Raw genomic sequence first — 25,048 nt, forward strand, 5'->3', positions numbered from 1 at the left:
AGTGACCTCCACTTTGTTAGACATAGTTTAAAACTAGAGTTACTCCTTGAAGATTTATTTATTTATATATTTTTTAAATCAAAAAAGAGTGTTACTCAATTGCACTTCATATGAATAATATGGAGAGAAAGCCCCAGAGCTAATATTTATAGCCCGGCTTAGATTGAGACATGAATATTTTTGCAAATGCCGTAAAATTCGGACTAACGCTTTAATATTTGTAATTTTTTTTTTTCTAAAACAAATTGGAGTATTTTGCAAAATGTTAATAGATAGGTGAGATTGTGAACAATTGAAATATGGATATATTGAGAAAAATTGAGCTTTAAGGGCAAAAGTAATGACAATTTCGGGTTCAGTGAAGTTGTCCCTAATAAATAAGTTAAAACTCAATTATTCATAAATAAACTCATAAATATTAAGTTTCATTTGTTTATATAATATAAATATAAAGTTAAGATTCATTAGATAATATCACATACTATATAAAAATTTAAGGTTATTAATATAAACAATATAACTCGTGATTAAAATTTATACGTAGTAATTGTGAATAAATAGTGAAATGATTTTTTATTCATAGATAAATCCAAAATTTAATATATCATGTAATTTACATTTACTCAATAACAATTAATTGTAATTTTTTTTTTTTGTTTAAAAAAAAAAACGCGAGTATAGATTTTTTTTTTTTTTTTGACATATCCGCATAATAGGGGATATGGGGATTCGAACTAGTGACCTCCGCTAGCTTCATGAGGCGTGGTTTCCATTCGATTAAACTACCCCTTGAGAACGAGTATAAATTTTCATAAGGTAGTGAAATGCCAATCATGATATTTATTTTATGTAATTCCTTAACTCAATAAGTAAAGAGGCTAATAAAGCAGCTCATATATTAGTGGATTTGTGAGAACAACTCTCCATCAGTCCCTAAATCAGGTGTGGTTGGAAGAAAGTCTTGATTTTATTAAGAATATTGTAGTTGCTAAGCAAATAATTATCAATAATTATCGATGAAAATATTGTGATTTTATTTTATTTTATTTTAAGTAGTAGTATTTATAGGACACTTCTATTCTATACAAAAAATGAAAGAAAAACAAAAGGTAAAAACTATCATTAAAATGACCAAAACGAGGATTACAAATAAAATAATTAATGAATAAAGAAAATGCATTTAAAAATGTTGGTGTATTACAATAAAAATTAATTATTTCATAAATTTAATTGTCACAAAATTTATTATGAAAAATATAGCACGTAGATATTGTTTTAGGGGAAAATATACTTATTATGAATATCTGTTGCAATATTATTATGAATAATGAAATTATCTGATTATTTTATAAACTGCAGAAAAAATCAAACTTTACTATTTAGTATAATGATTAGTTTAATTTTAACTGATATTAACAATATAATTAATAATCTTTAAACTCTTCAATACTTTTTTTTTTTTTTTTTTTTTTTGTAACAACTCTTCAATACTTTTGATTCCGGTCTAATTGGTTATCGAAATCTGTGAGGACCATATATGTACAAACGAACGAAAGCGTGCTGTTCACGAACCAAACAAGCGCGTGCGATTCATTTTTTCTCGCATAATTTTTTTTATTTTTTTATTTTTTTATTTGTTTACTAAGTGATGTGAAAATGTGATGGTATTTTCTGCAACAGCGAACGGGAAGACATACCATCGGCCATCCTCTCTCTCTCGCTCTGTCACACTTAAAACTCTCTCTCTCATCGATTGCTTCCAACAAAGAGATGCAAAAACCCACAGATCAAAACCCTAATTTTCACGGTCCGTTACTGTAATGGTCTCTCTCTTCTTTCCGATCCAGCTATATCAAAACCCTAAATTTTTGGAGCTTCTTCTAGATTAAACTGAAACCCTAGAATTTGTGCCTCGCTATGCTTATACAGAGCTAGTTTCATCGAAATTCGGGAACTTATGGTGATAATTTCTTGATTCATTTCCTATATCGTGCGAGATTCGGCTTTTGATTTGTGAGATACATATGAATGTTTTGGGATTGAATTTCTGAGAATAGGTTTGTGGAAGATCGTTGGAATTGCGGAGAGGGAGTTTGGGTGGTGTCTGAATTTTTGGTTTCGTTGGGGTTTTATTCAAGGTTGAGGTAGATCGTAGAAAGGAGAAGCAAGCTCTTAGAGTTAGCAGTTTGGATTTTGATCTGATTTAGATAAGTTGGGGTTGAAATATTGCTTGGAAATGCTATAAAAATCGATGGATGAGCCGGAATTAGTACTTTGGTTGCACTAAAATATAGGGTTTACCAGCGTAGTCTATTGAATTAGGAGTTGGATTATCAATATATGGATATACTTGTTGAAAATTCAAGGAGGTGGGGGTGTTTTTAGTGGTTCAAAGGGTGATATGATATCTGGGCATTCTTTAATGGGCAAGGGATTTTGTTAGAGTTGTTGAAGCTTTCCGAGTATTTGTTTCCTTGGCTGAGGCCGCACGCCGATTTCTTGCTACCAGGATATTGTTTTTACTAAACTTTGCAGAATGAGCTCAGAGAACGAAGACCAAAACTCATTGGACCAGCCGGCGGAAACGAATCATGAATCACACAAGTAACGAACTTCTTTTTGCTTTTTTTCCAGTTTTTCATGGTTGAATTTTCTCTTTTTGAATATTTCTTTTGTTTTTGCTTCTTCCCTTTTTGTGTCTTTGATTAAAAAAAATTGTTTTAATGATGTAGGAAGTTGAGATTTTCATATACAAGGGAGTTCTTATTGTCATTATGCGAATTGGATGTTTGCAAACAGTTGCCTGGTGGGTTTGACCCATCTATTCTAAGGTAAGATTTTACTTCTTATATGTGGACTTGTAAAATCTATCTGTATGGTCCAAATTTGTGAATTATGAAGAAAGAATGCGGTGTTTAGTCTGCGTAGCATTGCCTTGCATTGCTTTCGTTTCTGCTTCTGGTTTACCCATGCATTAACTATGCCTTGTTCTTAATCCTTTTTTTTTATTAAACAAAATTAGTGAGTTGGAGGATTCTTTCCAAGATCGGCAAAGAATTTCTGGTGGTTTGTCATCACAAAGTTTCAGGCGTAATGAATATGGTTCATCCCCACCTACCAGAGGGGATTTGAGTAGCTATTCTCGGGGTGTCCAGGGAAGATGGGAAAGTCGTTCTGTACGGAGTGAAAGAGACAGTGACTCACAATCTGATTGGGAGTCAGGTAAGACATTGGATTAGTCCATGCTTATGTTGATATTTTGATTACTATTAAATTGTTTAATATGTGTGTGTGTATAGTCGTGTATGCATTTTTTTTTCTATGCTTATGTGTGCATATTTAGATTTTTTATTCTTGGTGTAGTGTAACAGTCATCTTGGATAAAGTTGTTTCCAATATGGATCTTGCAATAGTTAGTAGGCTTTTGACATGCAAAATTACGTGTTGAAACGTGGCTGATGAGTCTGTTGTGTTTGCATAGCACACCTGGTCTAAGGCGTGTTCTCTGATCTCTGAAGGAGGGTTTGGGGTCCACAATTTACTTTCATTCAACCAAGCTTTGTTGGGAAAGTGGCTTTGACGTTATGTTCATGAGAGACAGGTCTTATGGAGGGTAGTTATGGACTCTAAATATGGTAGTGTGTGGGGTTGATGGTGTTCTCATGAGGTTCGTGGGGGCGTATGGGGTGGGGCTATGGAAGAATTTCAAGAAGGGTTGGGGAGAGTTTTCTAGTCATACTAAATTTGAGGTTGGAGATGGCTTCAAAATTAAATTCTGGTATGACGTGTGGTGTGGGGATCAGGCCCTCAAGGAAACTTTTCTAGTCTTGTTCTATTTGGCCCGTTGTAAGGATGCTTCTATGGTAGATCATTTGGAGTTTTCTAGTGTTTCTCATCAATGAAATGTTAATGTTCTCAGAGTGGCTCACAACTGAGAGGTGGATCTCTTTATCTTATTCTTCAATTTGTTGTACTCCTTCAGATTTGGACAAGATGGCAAAGATAAGCTTTGTTGGGTTCATTCCAAGAGAAGTTTGTTTGATGTTAAGTCATACTACAATGTCCTTGTTCCCCGCAAATAGTATTCCTTTCCCTTAGAGGAGTATTTGGAGGAATAAGGCTTCCTTGAGAGTGGTTTTCTTTGCTTGGTCGGCTGCCTTAGAGAAGATTCTAATAGTGGATAATCTTAGAAAGTGGCATGTCATTGTGGTTGATTGGTGCTGCATTTTGTTAGGCTTTCATCCATTGCGGAAAATTCCCTACTATATGTTAGTTGAGTTGGGAGTCAGTGGACCACTTTTTACTACATTGTCAGATGGCTAGAGCCCTATGGAATTCCTTCTTTAGCCTTGTTGGGTTGGCGTTGGTTATGCCTAGTCGAGTGGTAGATCTCTTTGCTTGTTGGAAAGGGTATTTTGGTAGAATTTGGAATGCTGCTATATGGAAGATGGTTATGTCTTTAGAGAGAAAGAAATGATCGAAGTTTTGAAGACCATAAATAAATAGTGGTAGAACTAAATGATTTTTTCTTCAAGACCCTGTTCACTGGCAACTGCTTTTTACTTGAACATTTCTAACTTTCATGTTTTTCTTGATCTTCTTTCTTTTGCTAGCTTGGTGCTTTCTCTTGTATACTTCTTATGTACTTCGATTGCGCTTCTTGTGTTTTTTTCTTCAACCCTATAGTGATCAGCTTCCAAGATTTTCTTTTTAGATTTTCTTCTTCTTTCTCTTCTTCTTAGTCGCTCTCTTGTATACTCCTGGTGTACTAGGGTTGTGCCCCTCTGCGCCTTTGATAAATATATCTTTACTTATCAAAAAAAAAAAAATTGTGTTACTTATTAAAAAAAAATATTGGTGCCTTTGAAATTATTTTATCCATTTGGCTCTAGCATAAGTCATACCTCCTCCATAAAATGGGAGGAAGGTATGTGGGTTAAGGAGCCACTAGGTCTGTGTGTAAATCATCAATTAAAAGAAGAAAAAAGGTTTTTATTTTTTATTTTTCTTATTATCACCATGGTTTGTTCTATGCTATATGTGTCATCTGGGTGAGCTGGTGTAATCACCTATAATAGTTCATTGAAAAGGCCAGGCTTACAACATATATTTAGCACCTTCCTTTTGTACTAGACTGCTAATTAACAAGTCAAATACTTTGGGACAAAGGCTCACTAAATTTGTTGTAACAATCAATTATTTATTAAAATCTTGTCTTGCAATATCCAATTGACTAAAAAATTTATCATCTTTTCAAAACTCAGTCTCTAAGATGTCTTAAAAGAATTTACTTAACATTTTTTAACCTTAGCGTCTTCTTGTATCCAGACATGTCGATTTATGTCTGTCACCTAATCAACGTGGGTTTACCCCCTTCTTAATGCCTGTGTGTTGTTCATATGTGTCCTGAAAGCAAATGAAATAGATTGCGTTGGTAAATGTGCTATTGTCATTCTATAATTTAATTGAGCATTCTATCTATGCCTATCTCGGTACTGCATAAAGCATTGTCATGCAATGCCTAATTTTCCAGTAATATCACAAAATATTTTGTTTTTCAAGTGGTGTGCTGGTTGTGGGTTTGTCTAGAACAAGCAACTGATCTGTAACCTGTCTTTTGTATCATTTGACTACTCGCATCGATATGCAGATTCTGGTAGACGTTATGGCAACCAACCTCGGCGATCTTGGCAAGTTCCTGAGCATGATGGACTTCTTGGTAGTGGTTCTTTTCCAAGACCATCTGGATATGCAGCCGGAGTGTCGGCTCCAAAGATTCGAGCTAATGAACCCGTCCAGCTTAGTAAGAGCAATGAGCCATACCATCCTCCTCGTCCTTATAAGGTTAGGATTGTTATTGTTTTTGTTTCTCAATGCTAGTTTAGAAAAATATCGTACCGTAATGCCTATAGTTGTGGACTTGGAGTTATGCATCAAGTTTTTAATGTTCTTGTATGATCTTATCTAGCTTAAAGAATAAATGTATTGCAAACAGAATGAAAAAAGGTTGCAATTCATGCTGGATGAGCCTCCTAAAAACTGATGTGATTTTTCCTACCATGTATTCTTCAGGCAGTACCTCACTCACGCAGGGAAGGCAATGATTCACTCAACGATGAAACATTTGGTTCTTCTGAGTATACAAGTGAGGATAGAGCAGAAGAGGAAAGAAAGAGAAGAGGTAATTTGCATGTTTCTGCCAGATTGACTTGTATGTGTATATATGAATCTTAACTGCTAAACTGCTTCTCTAATGTGCAAGTTTAAAATTGGTGACTTGCCTTTCAGCTTCCTTTGAGTTAATGAGAAAGGAACAACATAAAGCATTCCAAGAAAAGCAGAAGTTAAATCCAGATAAGCGTAAAGATGAGTTTGACCTAACCACTCTGCTGGAGGATTCAAAAGATGAGAAGAGACTTTTGAATAGAAGCAATGAATCTGATTACCCCGTGATAATAAAAACATCGAATAAAGATTCTGAAAAACCTTCTCTCCCCCCACAAATTTCTCAATCCAGACCACTTGTACCACCAGGTTTTGCAAGCACGATTTCGGAAAGGAACTCTGGACCCAAGCCTGCAATTCATCCCCGTACAACGGAGGTAACCATCTTTTATTTTCATCAGATTTATATGCGTGGGGAAGTTGGTTATCTTGAGAAAGAAATAAGAGAAATGCATTAAGAAGTTGGCTGGTCATGCATTTTCTTTTTGCTTCAAGTATTTTGTTCTTTAATTGTTTGGTTTTTTGATACAGTGGCTCAAATAAGCAGTTTGCTATTTTGTTTTGATTTGGAAGTATAGCTCCATTTTCTTTGAAGTTTCAAATCACAATTTTGCCTTGCTTGCATTTTCCTAGTTTATTGGAAGATATTCTAATGTATGAGAAGTCATCAGGAAGTAGCTGAAAAGTCAGTAGCAATATCGAGTAACTCTACCTGAACTTGGTACTTTCTCTGAAGTGTAAACCCTCATCATAATGAATAAAATGCAAATATAAGATCCCTTGACAGTTATAACTTAACAAGCCTAAAAATTATTGGGAGGAAGGGGGATTTTGCTTTCTCTTTTTTTTTTTTTTTTCCTCCTCTTCTTTTTTTTTAACCTGCAGTTCCATGGGCTTCAAGAGTTGTAAGTATTTGTACTGCTACTTAATACATTCATATATGTTTCTAGGAATGCTGTTTATACGTGTTCTCTAACATATTAATGAAGGATGGTTTCTTAGGCGTCCTCTTGTATACTTCCTATGTACTAGAGTTGCGCCCTTTTGCGCTTTTTGATAAATACAACATTACTTATATATAAAAAAAAAAACTTATTAATGAAGGATGGTTTTTGTAGGAAACTTATTAATTAGATATTTGACCTATTAGGAGGGTCATATTATCTACTGATTCTTTGTAGTCTTGTTAAGAATGCCAAGAAATGTTGTATCTTGCAAGGCTGATTTCTTTTTTTTTTTTTTTGATAAGTAATAGATTTCTTGTTAACGAAGAATGGGATCGTCACTTGTATGTGGTGTTTATATGATAATTCAAATATATGCTGGCTTAGGTTTGTTAAATATATGGTGGACTGTCACTTGTATGTGGTTTCCACTTGCTGACCATTCTGCTGTTTAGGTTCAGTATATGCTGGCTTAGGTTTTTTTTTTTTTTAATAGCAATTATATGTTGACTCAAGATTGAGTTGTGTTATGTGTCATCTTTTGCTTTTCCTCTCGGTAATAGGACATGTGTCTGCTGCTTCTGTAGGTTGTGAATCCTGAACTTGGGAACAGCCTTTCAAATGCCAAAGGTAACCAAATGTTAGATGGGACTTCCGATAATCAAGTGGAGAAACAATCGGCAGAGCAGAAAGGTTTGATTGAGCAGCAACTGGGAAGCACTATTATTAATATTTCAATTAGTAACAAGAGTGACAAGAATCTGAATGTACCATCTAGTAAGACAATTTATGTGGATAGTCAATTGCACAATACTTCTCATCTTTCAGAAGCCTTGGAAACTTCAGAAAATATAGAAGCCATTGAGCTTAATGCTGGGAAGGTGACAGGGAATAAAATAGTTGATGAATCCAATCAAGTTCATTCAACTTCAATCCTAGATAAGCTTTTTGGCTCCACTTTAATATCAAGCGATGGTGGGTCCTCTAGTTTCACTGAGGTAATCACGATTTCTAATAGGATTTCTTGATACCACTTTCATACTCCCTTTTTCTTGGTTCACTGTAATGTCAATTCAATGTTTAAAATCTTTTACAACTAATTATTGATATATTTTTGATTTATCATTACCAAAAAAAAAAAATGATATATATTTTTTTATGTGCTGTTGCCATGATATTCTTTCTGTTGTTTCCATGATATTTGGCATATGAGTGTAATTAACTTGTCTAACTGATGTCTTTATTGATATCTGTTTACCTCATAAATGGGAGTCGAAAAGTTAGGTTGTTGAAGGTTTATTAATGATGAGTTCTGCTCTAGTTTTTATTCACTGAATCTGTACCATGTTGACATGAAAAGAATGCATATAGAATACAAGCATGCTTTCTTATCAGGAAATTTGGTCAAGCAACTGATAAATAATGGTGTATTCTGTATGTACTCTTTTGGTTCTAATTTAAGTTCCACGTGAGGTCAAATCAATTTTATTGGTTGAATTTTAGTTTTAAATGTATGATCTGCCTTTAAATCTTCCGTCAGATCTTTTTCAACTGCGCATTGCAGTGGTTCTTCACTTCTTCGTCCTATGAATGGATGCATTGCTAATTTTTGGTTGACATACATATTATTGTAGAAGTGGATGTGTGTTTGGAAAAAATGTTTCGTTTTCGTGTTTTAGTTACAATGTCCTCAACATGTTGTATCCCTCACAAATCTTTTTGTTGCCTGTAGCATCATGATAGTAAAGCAGATGAGGCTTGGAGCCCTCGTGCTGCCCATTCTTCCAAGTTTGCTCGTTGGTTTCTTGAAGAAGGTATGCTTGTATCGATATTGAATATTTAATTTTTTGGAGTATTTCAACTTAAATTGGTTATACATTGATATCAAATAATATGCTTTAAGCTCTGATTCTTCGTTTCATCTTATTGCAGAAAAGAAACCGGTGGATGATCTCTCCTCCAGCGGGCCAAATGACTTGCTCTCTTTGATTGTTGGTGGTGAGAAAGTTGGATCCCAGGTTTCTGATTTGAAGAATACTGAGAACATTTTACCTAATTTTCCTTCTGAAAGCTCCAAACCTGCAGAGGGGCATACGACTTCAAATATAACATCTGCAGTAGTTGAAAATTCTGAGCAGTTGTACAAGAATAATAAACCTCAGGCGGTTCCAGCTGTCCTTACTTGTGAATACCTTGAACAGTCAATTTTGTCAGAAATTAGTGAAAATGGCTCGACTTTGCGGCCACCTGTTCAAGTCTTGAGCATTCCTGAGGCAAAGGCTGAGCAGCCAAAAGCTAATATTGATGATCATGCATCTCAGCACCTCCTTTCACTGTTACAGAAGGGAACAGGCCTGAAAGATATTGCACCATCCCCCAATCTAGACATCGGATCTTCAGATAAACCACATAACAGTGACGGGGCAAGTTTTGACACTGCACCTCAGACAAAAGAGGTAAATGCTGATAAATCTTCCAATTCACAGAATCTGACTCTTGAAACACTCTTTGGAACTGCTTTTATGAAGGAGCTGCAGTCAGTTGGAGCACCAGTTTCCGTCCAGAGAGGCTCAGTTGGGTCTGCGAGAGTTGATGTTTCACAGCCTCATGAGTTTCCTTTTCCTGTTATGGATGATGGCCTTGTTCTTAAAAATGAAATTGGGTCCAATACAACTAGTTATGAAAGCAATGTTTTGACCTCCAAGCAAAGACTGCAAACCAAACCTGTAAAGATTGAAGAGCAATGGTTAGGTTTTGATGATCTTCAAAGAGGACTGGATTCAGCACAGCCTCATACTCGATTAAAGTCTAAGCTTGATGGCTTTGACGGCCCTGTTGATATGCGACTTCCTGAAGAGGATAGCTTGATTACAGCTAATGCTCCTTTGAACCTTCAAAACTATGCGACTGCTGGGAATACAGCTAGAACTGAGTTGTTACCCTTCCCAAACACTGAAGTTGACATTGCTGAAAAACTAGCAGCTTTCAACATCTTCAAAGATGAAAGATCTTTCATGGGAGGTCAAGAAGGTCCACCTTTTCTTCGTGGTCCTTATGATGTGAGGGAGCCTGATGTTCCCTATCAGAATCTTAGCATCCAGTCATCTTCCCCACAGCTTCACCCCCCTCATTCTAATCATGCAGGACCGTTATTCCATCCATTAGATTCTCATCCTGGTAATATTACTTCTCAGATGAAGTTTATGCCACCAGAGGGAATCATCCGTCATGATCCTCCAAATCATCAATTTCCTGCAAATATTCTTCGTCCTCCGTTCCATCACCCTAGCACTGGATTGACTGGGTTTGATTCTCCCAGTCATCACCCTATGTTGCAACAGATGCATATGTCAGGCAACTTCGCTCCACCTCACATGCTTCAAGGATTTCCCAGGAGTGCACCAATGCCGGCTCAGCCAAATAGGGGTGCACCTCTGCCTCCTCATGTTAACAATCAGATGACTGGTTTTGCGCCTGAACTCAACCCACTGCAAGCTTTTCCTTTTGGTCACCGGCAGCCCAACTTTGCTGGTCTTGGAATGCGACCGCCAGGTAAAGCACTTACTGCTTTATTAGTCTGTGTATGCTTTTTTTCTCATTATTACATGCTTTTTTGATCAACTATGTGACTAATTGCTTCCCTTGTGTATTTTGATTGGCTTGTGGTAGTTTTCACTGAAATGGTTGCATTTGTGACCAAATTGTGTTACACATGGTTCACCTGCCCAAGTTTGTCTTGCCTTAGGATTATAGGATTCTACTTGATCAAGTCAAAGCTTGCCCTTTAGAAGTCAGCTTTATGAAACTTAGTTTCAATGAAATTTATGAATTTCTATTTTTGGAAGTGACTGAAAAATTCTTCAAATAGAACGAGACTTTGCTTCACACTGGTAACCTGAATGTGAAGTTATTGAAATCCTCTCCACTTCATTTACCTTGATGTTACAATTTAGATGGCTGACTAGAGCAGCCTTTTATGAGTTCTTTTCCATGAGGTGGCCATCAAGTGAGAGTACCATTGTCACCGGGATTCACACAATTCCTCTCGTGTCCCTCCAAGAATAATGTAGCTCTTAAAATCACCATTGGGCTTGTGATTGATCATTATTGGATTTTGGTCAAATGGTAATTTTAAGAGCCACATTATTCTTGAAAGAACACAAGAGTGACACAAAAGAGACTTCTAGAATTACTTCGCAATGTATGTGGAAAGTAATGCTGGATGCATAATCACACTCTGTTTTGTGTGTGTGTATTTTTAATAATGTATTAGCAAAACTTTTATAACCTAATAATCAAAACAACAATCACTCAAGTCAAAACTGGAACACCGTTGCTAATCAGCAATAAACTACCTCCAAACCCAACTTCTGCAGACAGACACGGAGACCAAAACAGCTGCTAAACTGAAATGGAATCACAGAAGAAAAACTTACAATCAACACCTTACAACTATACAGAGCCAAAGCAAAGCAATACACACAAGGAAATAGCACCATAGAGCCATCACATCAGAAGCGTTACTAGAAAGTTCCAGTTATTGCAGAGTGCCACATTTTCTCTACTCATCCCAAAATGACTTACTCATTATTTGAGTCCCGACTTCCCAAACGATTTGCTTAACAATTCGTTCCTCGGTCTTAATCTGATTACTATGCTTGATATCATTTCGGTGCCTCCATACATTATGAACCACAGCACCAAGACTGAGTTTACAAAGAGAAGCTTTTAAGGAACGACGCTTCAAATCAGCCTCCCCATAAGAGAATATCATCCCAATTCAGAACAGGATCAGAAATCAAGCAAATATTTACAATTTGCCTCCACACCCTACGGCTGAAACTGCAAAGAAAGAGGTGGTACCTTCCCTCAATGCAACTTCTACAAAAAACACGAAGATTGTCACCCATAAGTCCCCATTTCAGATTCTCTCCCGTAGACAACCTATTCTTTGCAGCAAGCCAAAGATTGAAAGCATGCCTAGGGATAGAGAAAGAGTGCCAAATAACCCTCCACCAACTAACCTTCAAACATTTAAATCTTATAAACTCCAACATATCAGCACAAGAATGAACCTCCTTCTTGGAATTGATCCAAACAGCCTGATCTTACTCAACTATATCCACAACATGAAGTTGACTCTGAATGTGAACAAGATCCTCTTACTGAGCAGCTCTCCAACACCATTGACCATTCTGCAAGGACACCTTATCTTCGAGCCTACCTCCAACATCATGCATAACTCGGGTGGCCAAACCTCTCATAAATGTGCCTTCTGGATGCCACCAATCATGCCATAAAAATATAGTATCACCAGAACCCACCTTGAACCGAAGGAAAACCTTGGATAAATTTCTCAACTGTAACAGTTTCCTCCAACACCATGACTGGATTGCGGGACTCTTACAATCCAAAAACTTCTCCCTTTTAGAAGGTACTCCTTAACCCATGCTACCCATAAGGAACCAGTCTTTGTAAATGAGCTCCAAATATGACGAAGCACTTTTAAAAAATATTATTATTTAGTCTTTTTCAATGTACCATAGACCAACTGAATGTTAAATCTTCCGAGGTGCTGCTGGACTTTGATTTTTATTATCTATGCTTTTATCATGGGAAAAATTTATAAATATAACCCTTGAACTTTGAATATGAGTATCAATTTAGTCCATACACTTTCAATTTGAACTAGTTAATCCCTGCACGTTGCATTTATGACAAATCAACCCTATGTTTTTATTAGATTTAATAGATCTAGTCATGTGAGTTGCATATGATTTTCTGCCATATCATTAGTAATAGTGAAATGACATTATTTATCCTTTATCTCAAATTTATATTACAAAATAATAACTCATTTCTCTTTGTTCTCCTTCTCACTCACTCAGCTGGTCATAGGTTTGCTACTTCCAGTGGTAGATTTAGGCCATCCCCATCATAGTTCCATTCTTTTCTAGGATTTTCATTCTTCTTTGTCTACAGCTTGTCTTGTTTTTGCTTCCAGTTTTATCTATTCCTTCTAAAGCCACACTGTCGCACCCATAAGGAGAAGGATCCGTGGATTTTGGTTGCACTACCTATTATGGACGTTTAACCAATTAACCTATTTGACAAAACATTGATTAGATTTAGCGGAAAATTTTAATAGAAGGTTAGAATTGTCATAAATGCATGGACTAAATTGGTAAAACTGATAGTGTAGGGACCAAATTGACACAAAATCAAAATCCAAGGGTGATATTTGTATTTTCCTTTTATCATGTGAGAAATTGCATTTTTTTTTTTTTCTCATTCATTCTTTATCTATTTTCAGCTCCTGAAGTTGGTGGTGGAAGTAATCACCCAGAGGCCATCCAAAGGCTTATTGAGCTGGAACTCAGGTCAAATTCAAAGCAGATTCAGTCTTTTCCCGGTGGTGGCCATGGTCAGGGGATTTATGGTCATGAACTGGACATGGGTTTTGGGTATAGATAGTTGATTGGTGGTTGTGCTTGTGAATATTGCTATGTATCAACGTCTCTTGATCAGATGTGTAACTCCTTGCATCAATGATGGGATTATTATCCTTCTTTCCGGAGAAATTAGGTGGCTTAGTGTAATTAATGGATTTTTCTTGCAATTCGCCTTTAGTCAAATTGTGGGTTAATTACACTTCATCCACCTGTAGATTGGGTGAAGTTAGTAAATATGTTTAAAAAGTTTCACTCTACTCCCTCAAATCACATTTTTACTTTAATAATAATAATAATAATAACATGTGGAAATGACGTGCCTCCAAAAAAAAAAAAAAAATCAAACTATCTAATTCACTACAATCAATTTAATTTTGTCTTAGGCGGGCAAATTGTAATTAGAACAGTAGGACAATTTAAAAATGAGAATAGGATAATAAAGAATAACTTTAATTAGGTCGTAATGAAAACTGAAACCTTCCTATATGAATCTAACATTTCAATTTGAAATACTAAAAAATAATATAATTTTTCATTACAAATTATTTTTCTCAATACTTTATAAGAAAAATACTTGTTTATAAAATTATTGAGCCACTACTTTGGGTGATTTTAAAGACTTCAATTTAAGAGTTTAGAGCATTCGGTGAAAATAATTCATACGATTGATTGATTAGAATTAAAGGTATAATGTTTTCACCTCTATTGTATTTAGTATTTTTATTTAATATGTCAAACTTTTATCGTCGACTGTAAAATAAAATTTTTATATCACATCCAAATAAGAGGAACTCTTTTTAAAAATTATTGCATTTAGTATTTTTATTTAATATATCAAATTTTTATCGTCGACTGTAAAATAAAAATTTTACATCACATCCAGATAAGATGAGCTCTTTTTAAAAATTATTCTATAAATTCGAACGCATTTAAAAATTACTCTAGCCAATACAAAGACCCACCAAAATCACCAGAGAATGGAAAACAGGAAAAAGAAAAAAAATTGGACATTTTGGCAACTTCTCTAGCAAAATTTGTCAGTACTCTCATTCCTTTTTCAGGAGAAGACATTGCAAGTTTTGGACTTCCAACCAACCATGCTCTTATCTTTTTCAGCAAATATTCCGTGTCAATTATTCTACAAGCCTTTCATGGGCGAGAGAGTTTACACACGAGATAGATATAGTCAGTCATTTCATCTGGTCAGAAAAAGTTACACATTACAACCATGTACAATCAAAACTGAACGACACAAAACACTCAGAACTCTACACAAGATGGTTCCCGAAACAAAGCTTAAAGTGGCTGAAATCTGTTTTATCCTACACCTATGGATAACAAAAGGCCTTCCTATACAGTACACATCAGACAGAAAAACAACATTGATCTACTCACAAGCTTCGCTACGAATTGGTAGTCCTCTGAAGACTTCATATACATATATACATATGCATATTACGATTCTTGTTAGCAACAGAATATTACACATGTTTTGATTGCCCTGCAGTTACTACTTATAGTCAGAAAGTGGCTGGGATAACTTGGGAGGGGAGAAATAATGAAGTCTGACATGGTTGAAAAGTCATATTACCTTTTCACTTCCTCAGCAGATAGAATGGTGCTATGGCTCCGTTTGATAAACGATTTTGCCATGATTTTGGCTCTACACTATTCATCTCACTTTTTCTTTTTTTCAATATTCTTACTTTTTACATCACATCAATCATTTTTTATTATTATTCAAATAAAAAAATCACTACAAAATAAATTTTTTTTTATTTTTTCATACCAAACATTCTTACCTTTTCACTTGAAAAAAAAAAATTATTACTTTTTTTCACATCAATCACTTTTTCCTACAGTATCAAACCAAAACCAAAACAAAATCGTTTATCAAACGAACCCTATGTGATTGATCGGTGCAGGGATCGCTGTGAGAGCTACCGGATTTAGGTTTCTCAGGAACAGCATCATACAATGAAAGTAGCCTTCTCTGCAACAAATTAATAAGTTCATAAATAAGCAGATTGCTTGATGCAATTTAACGAATTACAAAATGAAAATATTTTGCTACCACGCTGCTCATAGCAAGAGACTCAATGGGCAACCGCATACAGAGTTTGACTTTGGTAGTTCAATGACATTTGACAAGATGCACATAACAATCATAATTTTGTCTAGAGAATTACATCCAAACATCGGGTATATATAGCATGCATAGCCAGATAAGTACCAATAGAAGAACACCCGAGATCTTCTAATTTAAAATCAATCCAGTATCAATTTTCAAATGTAAATAATGGCAGTAGTTTTAGAACCATTCCATTGAGTAACAATTGTAATCCAGGTAAGAGAACATTCTCAACTAAAAGTAAAAGCACCATATTTACTCAACATGAACTTAACTAATTGATCTAGAAGCAAATTCAAGTCGAGATAAAACAAATGATGATCGTATGGCATGAAAAGAAGTATCATATATCTTGATACCAAAATCAAAGTTCAGTTTAGCAGCTAACTGACACTATAAAACCGTGAAGTTTGAAGTAGAAACCTCAAACTCAACAACCAATATGTTTAATTTATAAAAGAAAAGATGATACAATTGATAGCGCTGATTATAATACCACAAACAAGCAATGAAGTTCGGTAAGAAAAGGTCTTGTACTTCAATTCACAATAAAATAGATATGAGGCCTGAAATTTTTAAGTTGTGATAAAATATGAAAGTTGGATACATCAAAAGCCTTGAAACCAATATAACTTCACCACCTAAATTTCATATTCCCTACAGCCAAACTTCATAGCTCTGCTAACCACAATTTCCTGAAATTTTCAGTTATGGACCCTCAATTTTCCACTACACAAAAAAGAAAAAAAAAAACCACAAGCTAAAATGATGGAGCCGGAGGGGTGGGCAAAAACCCGCCCCGACCGGATTTTAGTGTTTTTTTGCGGATTCGGGTTGGATTCCTTCCAACCCGTGCGGGTCGGGGTGGGTTGCAGGTTTGGACATATTTGGGCAGCAGGTACCTGCCCCGCCCATAAGCACTTAAAATGAAAAAAAAAAAACCCTAGAATCTAGATCCTTCTAACCCAGCAGCTGCTCCTCCAATCCTCTCTGGACTCTCACTCTCGCCACTCAGACTCACTCTTGTCGTCAGGGCAGGATCTGTTGACTTTGTAAGACATGAAGCGGCGGAGTTTGTCAGGGAAAAAGGTGCAAGCTTGGCCAGCCAGAGGGTATATGGTGTCGGAATCAAAGTTGGCATTGAATCCAAGTGGGAGCAAATGTCTGGATGTTAAGGCATTGTATTCGGGTGGGAGGTCCAATGTGGTTTCAGACACATCATGTGAAGGCATGGAGAAGTCATTTGTTGTAGTGTCGTCTGTGGCGACAGTGGTGGTGGTGATGGGGTTGTAAAAGCAGGAGGAGGAGTAGAAGGTAGTGGAAAGGAAAAGGGTGAGAAGATCTGTTGACAAAAGGAGGAAGATATTGGTGCAGAGGGACTTGCATTTACGAGGAGATTCCATGGGTTTTGTTTCAGCTTCTTGTTAAGGTTTTTGTTGAAGTACCGATCTTGGTAACACCCGACCCGTACAACCCAAACCCGGGCACAGGGACGGATCCAGGAACTTTTATGGGATGGGGCCAAAGCAATTGTTTTTTTTGTTGGTTATTATGATTTTTTTTTTTTTTGCATCTTGTAATGAACTGATACCTTTTTCTTCTTTTTTTAATCACGGTACTCAAAAAGTGCGACCTAGCATCAATTTCCATTGAACTCATGAAAGTCTAGAGTTAATTAACACTTTAAATGTAATTTTTTTTTTTTTGACATATCCGCACAAGAGGGGGAGGAGATTCGAACTATTGACCTCTGCTTCATTAGGCGTGATCCTAACCGATTGAGCTACCTCTTGGGGACAACACTTTAAATGTAATTAACTCATCCAATTAGCAATCTTAGTATTCACATACCAAAAGCCCTAATTTAATTCATATTATACAAATTAGGGTTTATGTCCATACTATGAACAATATTGAAATTGAAGCTTTCAACCCATTAATCTAACAACCCGGAGCTTAAATTATGCATAGAAATTCACTACACACAAAAGGCCCAAGTTAATTTTAGGATTTTAGCTTCTTACTAAAATTCCCCAAATCAATATGATTTCAAACTTGAAATTCAATGGGTAGAACACAAACTCAGAGAAACTAGAGATTTCAACAAAATAGCAAAATCCCCAAAATCCCATGCAGGAACCCTAATTTTCGGACCCAACCCAAAGTCTCACAAATCCTCACAATTTCTAGCTTCTAGTCCCACAAGTATAACGAAATTTACAAGAAAATGGTAAGAATTTTACCTATATCCGAAAATGCCCCTCTAGATTTAATGACAATGAGAGCAAATGGGTAATTTTCTTTTCTTATTACCTAAAATTTTTTTTAGGAGGAATTGGGAGGGGCCCTGCCCCACTCAAATTTTTTGGGGCAGGGCCAATGGCCTTTAAATTATTATTTTTGGATGGATTGGGGGGAGGCCAGGGCCACATCCCGTCCCCCCTTAAATCCGTCACTGCCCGGGCGGATAAGGCTCACTTTTCCCGGGTAGTGGGTTGGATATTCCAAACCCGCAGGGTGCGGGTTGGGTAGGGTAAAAGGCGGTTATCCAACCCGCCCCGACCGCACCCACCCCTAAGCAGGATAGTAATACCAACTTTGCTTGGAGTAATGGGGGAAAAACATTTAAATGAAAGATGAGTAATGACCTTCACAAGCCTTGCTTATGAAAATTATAAGAAATGTTGCAATAACCAAGATTAGAGAGATACTCACAAAAAAAAAAAAAAAAAAAACCGAGATTAGAGAGGTTGCATCTGAATGCCTGTCAGATCAATGCTGCTCTTGTGGTTTGTATTAATGGTGTCATCCTACAACTACAACTACATTTATTCCTCTCTTTCTCTCTCTCCATATATATATATATATATATAGCTCATAATGTCAACATATATGGTTGCTAGCAAATGACAAAATTGAATCACCAAAACTCAGTGTTACAAAGATTCAATGCCACAGAAACTGTTAAGACACAAATTTCCAAGTAATAACATATGAACCTCACTCTCATGGAAGATTAGAAGTTCTAAAGCTCATAAAATATATTTTTTTAATAAGTAGTCGAAATATCATTAAAAGTGTAATGTGTAACCCAAAGCAAACTACCACATTGAGTCCATACAAGAAAGCACACCATAGCTCATAGAGAATGCGAAGCCAGCTTGACTGATTACAGGTTCAAAATTACATCTCCATAATTACTATAAGTGGTAACTGTTTTAGGGTTGACAGATGCATCATGAAACATAGTATAAATGAAGCAGAACACCATAGAGAGAAAGAAATACAGGGCATAGAAAAGACGACTTACATGATCCTCAAACTCAGGACTTGTCAAATTGACGGAGAGGTTTCTCATCAACAGCAAAACCTGGGATAATGGAATAGTTCTATAATTCCACCTAAAATAAGCACTTAACGTGTATAGCTTAGAAGGGAAAAAAAAAAACAAAAAACAAAAAACAAAAAAAAAAAACAAAAACTACTTAACATAAGGGACAAATTAGGAAATGCTTCTCGCATTCAAAAGAATTGAAATTCAAATATCATAATAGTCCAACATAAACATCGAGATCAAGAATAACAAACCATAAATTCTAAGAAATTTACCCAATAAAATTTCGTTCTATCGAGAACAAAACAAATATGTTAAACCCTAGTGTGCAAGCATAAGAGACTGCGGGAGAGAAGGAACAAGTTAAAAGCAATTTTAAATTTTAAGAATGAAAAAGAACTAAACTACAATCACTAAAAACCACAAAAATCCCATTGTGTTACCATTCAGTTTTTTCAATCAGTTCCCCTTCCCCCAAAAGAGAGAAAAAAAAACACACACACACACACACAAGTCACATTTCACACAGGGAAAAAGTCATTGCATATTTTATAAGAGAAAGGTACCGTATATAGATCAGCAACTGATTTAAAAGGACTTACTAATAAGTTCACTAAATAAGCATCAATAATGACCAAGTAAAGATTAGTACAAATTTTCTTCTGTTTAGGCTCACATTTCCCCTTTTCTGATGAGAGTAGCTTACATATTTCCAACAACCTCCTTAAACTCTCCATATGCATGTCACTGCTGAAAAATCTTCTCATACGACTCGGTCTCGGTCACCTGCATATAAACAGCCATCTACCAATGGATCAATGTTAAAATGCCGACAGATGCTTTGCCTCATAACCTATTCACTTGTTTCATCATACATTTTTGGGAGAATAATGTTACTTATCAAAGACACAAAAACAAACAAAGAAAGGCATGAACTATTGTGTGCGTGGGCGTGTGTGCGCAGTTGTGAGCAAAGAAAGAGGTAAGCTACCAGTTTGAACTCCAAATTATTCATACTCCTTAGCCAACCACAACTTTCCACAATAAAATTACTACTAGGTGTTGTATTTCTGCGGGAAATTTACATATTTACACACACAACTACCCAATTGGAAGCCCAGGTTCTCATATGCATAGACATTTACAATATGTCAAACAAACATTGAAAAGAATGCCCATCAGCATGCTCTTCGAAAGGAGTAGGATTTTATTTTTCTTATTGTTACTCTTTAAAAGCACAGTCTACAATCACTTGCACTCATAATAAAAATAGGTTTGGTTCCAAAGGAGCAGAGAGAACCTACAAATTTGATATGGATGGTCAAAGTTCTTATCCACAATCTTGCCCCTACAATTTCAAAATTTTCAACATCTTCTGCAATAAATTGAACTCTATTGCTTCGTGTGCGCTTTGCCAACCAATGATTTATAAGCATCACTCTATATTCACTTAAACTGTTTGGTTATATCAATCCATCAAAGTTGGGAGAATTCCATAGGGGTCACAAGCATAGGGCTTGGAATCTATATTGACCTCCCATATTTCCCTAATCCCTCATGTTTTTCATCATCCTTCCCCCAACTCCAATCTCAACAAAAAATCTAAGATTTATTCAACAAGTACCTCATCCATGCAGCCATTGAGAGGCAAAAAGAAGAAGAGATTACTTGTTTGAGCAACGAAGAATGAGTCCACCATAGCAATCCAGTATTATTCTTAAAAGGTATTTTAACATGTAGCACCCAAAATGGCTTTAGAGTGCCGTGCATCATTAATTACAGCAATAAGATAACAAGCAATTAATAATCAAAGAAATATATGATAATTACTTCCCCTCACAATAACCAAATATTATCATCAGTTCAGAAAAATCAAACCAAGCTTTCATGTCATGATATAAGGATACTAACCCTCCCAGAGGCCAGTGTGACCTTCCCAAATCCATTCTTTCCCACGAATGATGCCTGAACCTACTTAAAACAAAAAATGAAAGCTGAACATCATAAATCAATAAAACTTCACTTGTGAAGAAGAATTAAACAAATTAGTCTCCTTTAAATGTAATTCCTTAATTTACCTTCCACTTGCTCACACTCCCTGAAAGACAGCACGGTGATATTAACATCTACCGGTATCCTGCAACGCACCACAGCTTGATAGGTCTTAGTCTGGCCTCCAGCAGCAACCTCCTTGGCCACAAATGTAATATAATACCTCACCACATCGCAAGCCTGAGACATAGCTTTCACAACCTTCCGAAACTTCACCTGAGGACTTTCAGGCTACGCAACAAATAATATCAGTCACAGAATTAATGGAATATAAAACTTCCCTCTTAACAAATATTCATAAATTGTTTATTTTATTTTATTTTTTAAGAAAAAGAAAGACCAACCTTGTGGGTGCGGATCCAGGTGTTGTATTCCTCAATTGCCAAATTCGAATATAGTATGAACTTGCGGGCTTCAACCAGAGTGTTGACATTGCGTGGTTGAATTAAACCACAAGCGATGACGCCAAGCATGAGGGGAACATCAAAGCCCTATAACAACAAACAACGAACGAGTGAAAGGCGTGTATATATATATATATATATATATATATATATAGGAGTACGTAGTGACGAAGCCAATTAATTTTACTTACATCACTCTTCGAAACGTGTTCGACGTAGCGGGCAAATTCTTCGTCGGTTATGTCATGCCAATTACCCATATCAGCATAGAAATCATAGCTGCGCACTTGTTTCTCTTCTTTTTTTGGATGAATTCTCGCTCGCTTCTCGGGCTTGCCGCGGCGGATCTTGTCGGCGTCGAGATTAGGGTTCAGGCGCCTGGATCGCCTAAGAGGAGCAAGAACCGAGGCACGGCGCGTTCGCTTTCGTTGTTGTTTTTCCTCGAGAGGGGGATCTCCCAAATCAGAAAGAGGCGGGTGTCCTCTCTTCTCTTTCTTCTTCCTCACCACGACCTTAACCATCTCTCTCTCTTGACAGAAACCCTAGCAATGATGAATTGTCAGCCGCGCCACAATGCCTCCGGCCCGCGCCTCTTTGATGTTCTTTTTCTTCTTCTTACCAAAAAAAAAAAAAAAAAAAGGTACAAATGAAATGCCGTCTTTGCCCCTTGTTTAGGGAAAAAAATATATTTTAGCCCACTTAACTATTATTTATTTTGTAATTATACCTCTAAATTTTAGGAAGTGACATTAAAGCCTTATATACTATCATTGCCTGCCAAATTATACATTTTTGCATTTTTCTTTCAGGATAAATGGTAGTTGAACATGGTACCAGAGCTAAAGGTTTTGGAATTGAATATTGACTCTGTCAATTCACCACCTATTTAAATTAAATATTTCACGTATTAGGCATCACTTATTAAAAGGGAGTTTGAGCCCACAAGTGAGGAAGAGTGTTAAGGTGTTGATTAAAATATTAATAGTGTGTTTGAGATTGTGATTTTGCAAGAGTAATCTGCATTTTTAAAAGATCCCGCAAAACGTAAGGTATTTGGCATTGTGATTTAAAAAGCACTTAATATTAAAAAGGAAAAAATCTATGATTTCTATAAATACTCTAGGGGGTGCTTATTTGAAAAAGACACAAATTTAAACCAAAATCACAATTTTACATAACAAATATTTGATAAAAAAATACATTTTAACATGTTTTATCAATCACCTTTACGATTTCAAAAACATAATTTTTAAATACGCAATTATTAAAATTGCACTTATTGAAATTGCAATTCCAAACGAAATCTTACCTCTTCTTATTAATTTAAATTTTTAAGATAAATGATAATTTAACAGTGTCGTAAAACACTTAAGAGAGAAAGAGAGTTTTATTTTGTTATTATCCTCCTTTGTGTAGAAATGAGATTTGGGTGTAATTAGAGCTTTGGAAGTTGGGTCTTATTCGAATAGATAATGACTTCACATGTTCGGTTCACCGTTACTAGTATATAAATTGCTTGGATGTTGTTTCCTAGGATCAACAAAACTTTCTTCGCCGGCCATTTTCGGGAAATCGCTCTGCACAATTTATAGTGGTCAAAATGATTTCAGTTCCAACTTAACATTAATTGGGTTGGGCCTCTCTCTCCTCTTTTAATTTTTTATTTTTTATTTTTTATTTTTTTATTTTTTTTTATTGATAAACGAGCATAAAGCTCAAACAACACAGAGCAAAGCTCTGAAGCAACCATAGCCGAAACTACGAGGTTACAATCGTTAAAGATTATGTATTACATTCCAAACTTATATAAAATATGCTAACATATGACTATTTTCAAATTAAACAGCAAATCTGCATTGAACAAACTCAAACCAATGCATAGGTAGCTCTTATTACTCTGCTCTTATTCATCGGCATTGAGGGCAAAAAATCTCAAGCCCTCATCCTCCTCAACCCGAAAGTCAGGATAACGTTCACATCCACAACCCAAAAGTCTGGACAAAAGCAACTACCCTGAAAGGCATCAGGAGGGCAGATCGAGAGAGAGGACCGAGCATTATTACAAACAAAAACAAAATCGATACAGGGAAACAAAACAAGATAAAAAGAACAAAAAAATGAAAGCCAGACAAAATTACAGGAAAATAACCAATAGAAAAAAGCACACTAAGAGGATGACAGCAGCTGGAAAGAAGGGCCGATCGAGCGCTCGCCAAAAATTGAAAGCGAAAGTGGGCGTTGGAAGCTCATCGCAATGGGGGCCGCAAGAAAAAGGCCCAGCAAAGGACGGTGGGCAGTGAAGGAGGCGCATAAGAGATCGGCGGCGCACTCAAATAGAAGGTAAAGTTTGAGTGAAACCCCATAAGCATCATTCACAAAGAGTACCTAAACAAGCAGAAACAACAAAAACAAAAACATAAAAAAACAAAAATCCCCCCCCCCCCGCGCCCCAAAAAAAAAAAAAAAAAAACAAAACATGGGTACGACAAGGATAGTAGATCGGGCACAAAACGGCCGATTCAAAAGCCTAAAGCAAAAAAAGGGGACCAAAGGAGGGGGAAGAGGCGGAGAGCAAAGGAAAGTAAAAAATCGCCCAAAAAGTTAGAGGCATGAGGTAAATAGGTTAGCTCGCTAAGAGAAAGAGGGCAATGGGAGGCAAGGGGGGAGGCAGAAAAGGGAGAGGGGAGGAGGGCTGGAAGGTTCTCCCCCTCCGACAACGCTCTCTGCTAGAGTTGAAACCCTAGCAAAGAGGGAAGGAGGAAAAAAACTAATTTATTCTCTCTCTCTCCTATTGTAGCATTGTATTATACACAAATGCATCACTTTACAAATTAACAATTAGATTTGTAGACCTCACACAAGTCAATGGTGGACTCCACAAAGTTAATGGTTAATCTATTGAATTTGTAAGAGAACATAAGAAAAATATAGACTAATTATTGACACCAAACATTTCTTTGATATAAAAGTTAGCATTAACTTATCAGCAAAAATATGTGTTGGGGGGCGGGGTTTCCAAGCACCGATAAATATTAATTTTGTTGGCGTCTTGAAAAGGCTAAAAACATAACATCAGAATAATTTAAGGAAAATGCTTATTTTCCATTTATGGTACTCCCATCCTTTTATTTTTAAAATTATCATTAGTTTTATCCACACATAGATTCCACAAATCCAATGATAATTTTAAAAAATAAGACGATGATGGACGGATATTTAGCACTCAAAATTAAAAAGTTTAAGCACCGAGTTGGATGGCCAAACCTCTCATATATTAATGTGCCTTCTGGATGCCACCAATTATGCCATAAAAATATAGTATCACCAGAACCCACCTTGAACCGAAGGAAAAGCTTGGATAAACTTCTCAACTGTAACAGTTTCCTCCAACACCATGACTGGATTGCAGGATTCTTACAATCCAAAACTTCTCCCTTTTAGAAGGTACTCCTTAACCCATGCTACCCATAATTAGGAACCCGCCTTTATAAATAAGCTCCAAATAT

General features: G+C 36.1%; 2 protein-coding genes across 9 annotated transcripts; one reads left to right on the forward strand and one right to left on the reverse strand.

The window, feature by feature from the left end:
• The first annotated feature begins 1,672 nt into the window (after window positions 1-1,672).
• Window positions 1,673-13,878, forward strand: LOC132186220 (chorismate synthase). Of its 2 annotated transcripts, XM_059600081.2 has the most exons (11): window positions 1,673-2,604; window positions 2,733-2,831; window positions 3,023-3,222; window positions 5,651-5,844; window positions 6,073-6,181; window positions 6,289-6,602; window positions 7,757-7,862; window positions 7,998-8,167; window positions 8,902-8,983; window positions 9,102-10,721; window positions 13,483-13,878. In XM_059600081.2, exons 1-11 carry the CDS (start codon window positions 2,537-2,539, stop codon window positions 13,641-13,643), a joined length of 3,123 nt encoding a protein of 1,040 aa, XP_059456064.2. In that variant the 5' UTR covers window positions 1,673-2,536; the 3' UTR covers window positions 13,644-13,878. The 2 variants fall into 2 exon arrangements, with proteins under 2 accessions (XP_059456064.2, XP_059456063.2); XM_059600080.2 differs by having other exon boundaries at window positions 7,757-8,167.
• A 920-nt stretch (window positions 13,879-14,798) lies between these two features.
• Window positions 14,799-22,136, reverse strand: LOC132188830 (uncharacterized). Of its 7 annotated transcripts, XM_059603390.2 has the most exons (8): window positions 21,734-22,134; window positions 21,483-21,629; window positions 21,165-21,369; window positions 20,998-21,057; window positions 19,793-19,890; window positions 19,063-19,122; window positions 15,213-15,614; window positions 14,799-15,122 (listed from the first exon to the last, which is right to left on the reverse strand). In XM_059603390.2, the coding sequence occupies exons 1-5, from the start codon at window positions 22,061-22,063 to the stop codon at window positions 19,850-19,852; spliced, it is 783 nt and encodes a 260-aa protein (XP_059459373.1). In that variant the 5' UTR covers window positions 22,064-22,134; the 3' UTR covers window positions 14,799-15,122; window positions 15,213-15,614; window positions 19,063-19,122; window positions 19,793-19,849. The 7 variants fall into 7 exon arrangements, with proteins under 7 accessions (XP_059459373.1, XP_059459372.1, XP_088373268.1 ...); XM_059603389.2 differs by having other exon boundaries at window positions 14,799-15,614; XM_088517142.1 differs by having other exon boundaries at window positions 14,799-15,614; window positions 19,763-19,890.
• Window positions 22,137-25,048: the final 2,912 nt, after the last annotated feature.

This window comes from Corylus avellana, chromosome 6 (genome assembly GCF_965113065.1).
Source record: "Corylus avellana chromosome 6, dhCorAvel1.hap1.2, whole genome shotgun sequence".
Taxonomy (NCBI): domain Eukaryota; kingdom Viridiplantae; phylum Streptophyta; class Magnoliopsida; order Fagales; family Betulaceae; genus Corylus; species Corylus avellana.